Consider the following 7,238-nt stretch of genomic DNA (forward strand, 5'->3'; position numbering starts at 1 on the left):
ATAGTGCCATCTTAACAATGATATCTTCCAATCCATGACATGGGATGTCTTTCTGTTTATTTATTTATTTAAATTAAAAAAATTTTTTTTTCATTTGATATCACTTATATGTGGAATCCAAAATAATGATACAAATGAACCTATTTACAAAACAGAAATAGACCCACAGGCATAGAAAACAAACTCATGGTTACCAAAGAGGAAAGGACGTGGTGGGGCGGGGGGATAAATTAGGAGTTTGGGATTAGCAGATACAAACTACTATATATAAAATAGGTAAACAGCAAACTACTATATATAAAATAGATAAACAACAAACTACTATATATAAAATAGATAAACAACAATGACATACTGCATGGCACAGGGAACTATATTCAATGTCTTGTAATGACCCATAATGGAAAAGAATCTGAAAAAAGAATATGTATATATATATACACATATACATATAACTGAATCACTTTGCTGTATACCTGAAGCTAATACAACATTGTAAATCAACTATAATCACTTGTTTGGTTTGAAAAAACACCACTATAAGCATTTGTGGAAAAATTTTTGTGGGGGCATATGCACTATTTTTGGGTGAATACCTAGGAGTAGAATGGCTGCGTCATATCGTAGGTGTATGTTTAGCTTCTTTTTTTTTTTTTTTTTGAATTTTATTTTATTTATTTATTTTATACAGCGGGTTCTTATTAGTTATCTATTTTACACATATTAGTGTATATATGTCAATCCCAATCTCCCAATTCATCCCACCCCTCGTCTTTCCATTTATTTAGAAGTCTTCTTTAATTTCTTTAATAATGTTTTGTAGTTTTAAGTTACTTTTCACTTGTTTTGTTAAATTTATACCTAGATATTTTATTCTTTTATGCTATTATAAAAGTAATTGCTTTTTTATTCTATATTCAAGTTGTTTATTGATATTGTATAGAAATACAATTAATATTTTTTTGTATATTGATCTTGAATCTTGCAACCTTGATGAACTTATTAGTTCTAATAGTTTTTTAGTAGATTCTTTAGGATTTTCTACATACAAGGTTATCTCATTTGCAAATTAAGATAGTTACTACTTCCTTTCCAATCTGGGTGCTTCCCCCTTTTCTTGACTAATTATCCTGGCTAGAACCTCCAGTACAATGATGAATAGTAGTGGTTAGAGTGGACACCCCTGTCTTGGTCTTGATCTCAGAAGGAAAGCATTCAGTCTTTCACCATTAAGTATTATATTAGCTGTGGGACTTTCATAGATGACCTTTATCAGGTTGAAGACGTTCTCTACTATTCCTAGTTCGCTGAGTGTTTATTATGATAGGGTGTTGAATTTTTGTCAAATTTTTTTCACATGGTTTTGTTATTTGTTCAACTAATATTGTGTATTACATTTCCTAGTTTATGTCCTTTTTATATGTTATTGGATACAGATTACTAGTGTTTTGCTGAGGAATTTTGTGTCTGTATTCATAAGAGATACTGGTCTGTAGTTTTTTTTTTTTCTTGTGATGTCTCTGTCTTATTTTGATATCAGTGTACTACTGTCCTCATAGAATAGTTAGAAATTGTTTCCTCCTCTTCTACTTTTTAAAAAAGTTTGTGAAGAATTGGTTTTAATTTTTCTTTGAATATTTGGTAGAATTAACCAGTGAAGCCATCTGCGTCTGGACTTTCCTTTGTGGAAATATTTTTAGTTACCAATTTGATATCTTTACTTGTTACATATTCAAACTTTCTACGTCTACTTGAGTCAGGTTCAGATTTTGTGTCTTTCTAGTAATTTGTCCCTTTCATCTATTTTATCTAATGTATTGGCATACAGTTGTTCATCATATTCCCTTTTAGCCCTTTTTATTTCTTAAAGTTGGTAGTGACGCCCCTTCTTTCATTCCTGAGTCTAACAATTTGTCTTCTCTTCACGCCACCCCTCCCTTTTTTTTTCTTGGTTAGCCTAGTTAAAGATTGTTAATTTTGTTGATCTTTTCAAAGAACCAAATTTTGGTTACTTTGATTTCCTCTATTTTTTGCTATTCTCTATTTCATGTATCCCTGCTATAAGTTTCTCTCTGAGCATTACATTGTGGTTTGAAAACATATTTTGTATGATTTCAATCCTTTGAAATTTATTAAGACTTGTTTTATGGCCTAGCATATGATTTATCTGGAAGAATGTTCCATATGAACTTTGCAAGAATGCCTCTTCTATTGTTGTTGGATAGAGTGTTCTATTGATGTCTGTTAGGCTTAGTTGGTTTATAGTGTTGTTCGAATCTTCTGTTTTCTTGTACATCTTCTGTCTAGCTTTTCTATTCATTATTGAAAATATGGTATTGAAATGTCTACCTTTATTGTTGAGTTGTTTATTCTTCCCTTCAATTCTGTCAGTTTTTGCTTTATGCATTTTGAGGTGCTGTTGTTAGATGTATATATGGTCATGATTTTTATATCTTTCTGACAGATTGATCCTTTATCATTATGGAACTCCCTCTTTATCTCTAGTAACTTTCTTTTGTTTTAAAATTTATTTTGTTAGATATAGGCATAGCAACTCTAGTTCTCTTTTGTTTATTCTTTGCATGGCATATCTTTTTTGATCTTTTACTTTCAATCTATTTGTTTATAGTAGACAGTTCTTTTTTATGATTTTGATATCTTTAAACTTTACTTTTTAAATGATCATATAATACAATTCACTTTTTTCTTTTGATGTACAGTTCTATGAATTTTAACACATGTGTAGTGATGTGTAACCATTCCCATAATAGGATAGAAAATAACTTCATCAGCCCCCTAAAACTCCCTTGTAGTGTTTCTTTATAGTCATACCCTTCCTGCAAACCCAGTTCCCAGCATACAATGATATTCTTCCTACTTTTTTCCTCTTTTTTTTTTTTTCTTCTGAGGCTTTGTATTGAGTTATGTAACCACATTAGCTTGAAGAGTTATGGGCAGATGAGGGTCATTTTCTGGGCTGCAATGTTGATTAGAGTCATGTAAAATGTAGAAGATTTAGAAGAGTGAGATTGAAACTAAGATAAACCTGAAACTTGAGTCTCACTTAAGAGCTGGTATTTTCCACTAAAATTGGGGACACTACTAAGCATTACTATATTACCTGCTCTGCATCATAGCCCAGAAATTCAAGGTCTTTGGTGACAGTTGAGCACCAACGATGAAATTGTAAATGCTTGAGTACACTTGGTGTCCTGCCTCATCCTCTCCCTCCCCTATTGGCTCTGGAAAGCAATCAGAGTGTAACAATAGGAGTTCTGGAATGTTCCTGAGTGGGGCTTATCTTTGTATCACTGTTAATCCTTGTCCTCTCTTTTCAGAGACAAGAGATTAAGTTAAAACAGGACAGACATCTTTTCTGGGACGCAGGGCTGAGCTGCTTTTCCTTCTTTGCAAATTCAAAGGATTTTACAGGATTTTCCCCTTCTTAACCTTCCCTCCCCCTCCATCCTGACCTTCACACCTTCCCAACATTAGGGAAAGGCAGGAAGTTTTCCCTGTGGTTTCTTCTTTGTGACGACATGATGGGGCAGGTTAATCAATGGGGAAAACCCCATGTGAGAACACGCCTTCTATGTACATTCCAATACTTGCTATAAGTAGGGCCATCCCAGGCCCAGGCTGCTATCAAGCATAACAGCTCTCCCAGGGCACTAGGTACCCAGCACTGAGACATCTATTCTTTGAGCTGAAAATGATGTGCAGTAGCAAGAGTTTGCTCCTGGCTGCTTTGATGTCAGTGTTGCTACTCTACCTCTGCAGCAATTCAGAAGGTAAGTGTCACTCTTTCTGCTAGCACAGGAGGAAGAACTATTTTCATTTTTCTGCTAAGCCTTGAGCTCATCTAGGGGTCCCCAAGGGATGGAAGCCTGTTAGAAAATCTTCAAAAGGAAGTGATGAGGGTTGTCATCTCATTGGTGAGTGGAAGAGGGAAAGGTTACTGCTGCCTATCAGGATTTTTTCTCTGCTGTCAATCTCAGCAAATTTGGGGGGCAGTGGTGGTGGGCTCTTAGAGACCCTCGAACTCCAGAACAACCCAAAGTGCTATTCTGGGAGAGATGTAAATTGTGTAACATTGCCAGTGAATGGGGCCATTTTGAAATGTAGAAAATTCTCCCATTTCCCTAGCTTTCTCATTTCCCAACTAAATAGTTTTAGCAGAGTTCAAAACTCATCCTTTAGGGGTGGATTATGGCACCTGACTTCATCCTTACAAGGCCTTGGGACATCACTTGCCAACTTTGAGATTACATTTATCCCTTACAGCAGGTTAAGTATACAGTAGGTTGTAATTTAACTCAGGGGAGTGTCCAAGAATTGCTTTATTACTGTAAGAGGACATCACTTTTAGCAACAGGTGCATTCCTGAAAATACATGCGTTGAACTTTTATGAACAAAATAAAAAATTCCCATTAACTAATATTACAATTTCAAAGTGTTTTAATTGTAGCTCTTATTAGCAGCTCCTATAAATCGCATTTTCCTTTGTAATTTCTCGTCCTTCCCCTCCTCTCAATATTCAGTAGCCAGATAATAGATTAAAACCTGCCAATTTATTTTTATTCTGAATTTAGAAGGTTATTTATAAGGGTTTCTTCAAGTGGAAGGTACTCATATTCTTGAGTGATTATAGTGAATGAAATAAAACACTGTCAGTTTGTGTTTCTTACTAAAGATATTCCTTTTATGAGACTGATGTCTCATGTGCTTCTAAATTGTATTACTGAACCAAAATTTCCCAGTACACAAACTACTTTTTTTTAAGAGAACTGGAAACTATGTTAAAATGGGTCTCAAAGATATTGGAGGTGTTCCTCTAAATAGTTTATTTACCATATAAATCAGATTCTAGGTTTTCCACAACTTCAAGTAGTTCCACGATACCTATCACAGAATAAGTTCATTCATGTGGACTCAATATCTTTCATTTCTTTTTAGCAGCAAGCAACTTTGACTGCTGCCTCCAATATACAGAAAAAATCCTTCATCCCAAATTTATCGTGGGCTTCACACAGCAGCTGGCCAATGAAGCTTGTGACATCAATGCAGTCATGTAAGTTATTAAGGAATTCTAATTCATTTGTATTAGGAGTACATGAGAATTTCAAGTAGAAAAAGCTTTGCCTTTTTGGAGTTTCATTCAGAAATAACTCATGTGGCAAAAAGCTAGCTGGGTTTTAGTAGTACATTTATTCTTCAAAGTTCACTTTAAATGGAACTGGAATAAGGCAAATCTTAGTTTAAAAAAAATGAACACAGTTGAGGGCAAAATCACTTTTGAAGATAAACTTATAAGCTACTAAGATGCTATCTCAGGAAAATATGAAAAACCTAAACTTTGAAATGAGCATCTTCTACCAGAAAGTGGTTGGGCTGTAAGCTAAAGCTCAGAGTAGTTACACTATCTCATATAATATTCTTGATTTATATAGGGTATTATATTTTGGAATGATATAAGTTATTGATCAGATGTATACATATTTCATGTAGCCACCAACAACAAAATTAAATAATTCTGGGGCTTTATCTTCCTGTTACTGCACAACCTTTTGTTAGATTGCAGAGAAAGTCAGGGAGAATCACTTTCATTTCTTGCATCAAACTTTATAAGAAGCAATTTTTTTTTTTTTTTTTGCATTTTGTTTCACCTCTGAAACAAATAAAATGTTTAGGGCGTAGAGCCACCAATTGGAATATGAAATTTCCATTGCATGTCCTGTGGAAAAAAAGAAAAAAACATTTAAACAATAAATGAAATTGAAACATAAATCAAATTCTCTGACTTTTTTCAGCTTATACACAAGGAGAAGATTAGCTGTGTGTGCAGATCCAAAGAAGAATTGGGTGAAACAAGCAGTGCATATCCTCAGGTATGGAACGTTTACAATCCACCAGCCTCTCTCTCCAAATGTTTGGGAAAGAGTGGTGTTCAGAGTGGTGCATCACAGGCTTGCTGGGATGCTTTAGCCTAAGCACTATGACATTTTTAAAGGGTAGTTTGAATCGGACCATGAAAACAAAAAATTCATTTTTTCAACCACTTACAGATCATTTTAATTTTTTTTAAAATAAATTTATTTATTTGTGGCTGAGTTAGGTCTTCGTTGCTGCACGCAGGGTTTCTCTAGTTGTGGTGAGCTGGAGCTACTCTTCGTTGCGGTGTGCCGGTTTCTCGTTGCGGTGGCCTCTCTTGTTGCGGAGCACAGGCTCCAGACGCGCAGGCTCAGTAGTTGCGGCACACGGGCTTAGTTGCTCCGCGGCATGTGAGATCTTCCCGGACCAGGGCTCGAACCCGTGTCCCCTGCATTGGCAGGCGGATTCTGAACCACTGTGCCGCCAGGGAAGCCCCATTTTTATTTTAATTGTTTTTAATTGAATGATTTTTCACACGATGTATTAGATTCCTCTATGCATTTGATTCTTGTTGCAAAGATGCCTCCTATTTATATAATTTACAGAGTACATGACATTCGTTTGTTAAAAGCTAAAAAAAAAAGTTAAAAAGAGATCAATGGCTCTGATTTACACTGATGATAATGGAGTGACATTTTATCAATGGACAGAATCATGTCACACCCAGGTGCCAGATACCGAATATGAAGACACAACCTTAGTGTTCATATCCTGTTTGTTTCTGTTCATATCCTGTTCCTGTTCCTGTTTCAGGAACCCTGATTTCCTCATATGGCTTCTGAGCTGCTTGGTATCCTGAGATGAGATTGGGGTGTCTGAGGCAATCTGTAGGCACCAAAGACATTCCCACCCACCAGGCACCCTATCTTTGCTTATTTCTTTTCTTCTTTTTCTCTTTATAGTCAAAGAGTCAAGAAGATGTAAAAATGGATACTCCCTGAAATGGAACTGGACACAGCCCAAGAACAAAAGGAACCTAGCTGAGTTGGCAGTTTCACTTACACACTGTTGAAGGTTCAGAGCTTATCTGATTTGTGTCTCATTGGACTTGTCCAATTAGTGAAGTTGATTCATATTGCATCACAGTTTGCTTTGTTAAGCATCACATTATACTCTATTTTATGTTATGTTATTTATATATGTGGTTTTATTTGTGTTTTGCTATTTAATACTAGTTTTCCATAAGCTATTTGGTTTAGTATGAGGTATAAAGTTATGCTTGGAGGAATGGGATATATGGACTTTCTTGCAAAGAGAAGGCTATTAAAAAAAACCAAAACATTTAACATTCTTCCGTTTATATAGT

At 35.2% G+C, this 7,238-nt stretch overlaps 1 protein-coding gene across 2 annotated transcripts; it reads left to right on the top strand.

The window, feature by feature from the left end:
* The first annotated feature begins 3,712 nt into the window (after positions 1-3,712).
* Positions 3,713-6,856, top strand: CCL20 (C-C motif chemokine ligand 20). Of its 2 annotated transcripts, none has more exons than XM_007166708.2 (4): positions 3,713-3,791; positions 4,961-5,072; positions 5,812-5,889; positions 6,835-6,856. In XM_007166708.2, exons 1-4 carry the CDS (start codon positions 3,713-3,715, stop codon positions 6,854-6,856), a joined length of 291 nt encoding a protein of 96 aa, XP_007166770.1. The 2 variants fall into 2 exon arrangements, with proteins under 2 accessions (XP_007166770.1, XP_007166769.2); XM_007166707.2 differs by having other exon boundaries at positions 3,716-3,791; positions 4,958-5,072.
* The last annotated feature ends 382 nt before the right edge of the window (positions 6,857-7,238 follow it).

This window comes from Balaenoptera acutorostrata, chromosome 8 (assembly GCF_949987535.1).
Source record: "Balaenoptera acutorostrata chromosome 8, mBalAcu1.1, whole genome shotgun sequence".
Lineage (NCBI taxonomy): Eukaryota > Metazoa > Chordata > Mammalia > Artiodactyla > Balaenopteridae > Balaenoptera > Balaenoptera acutorostrata.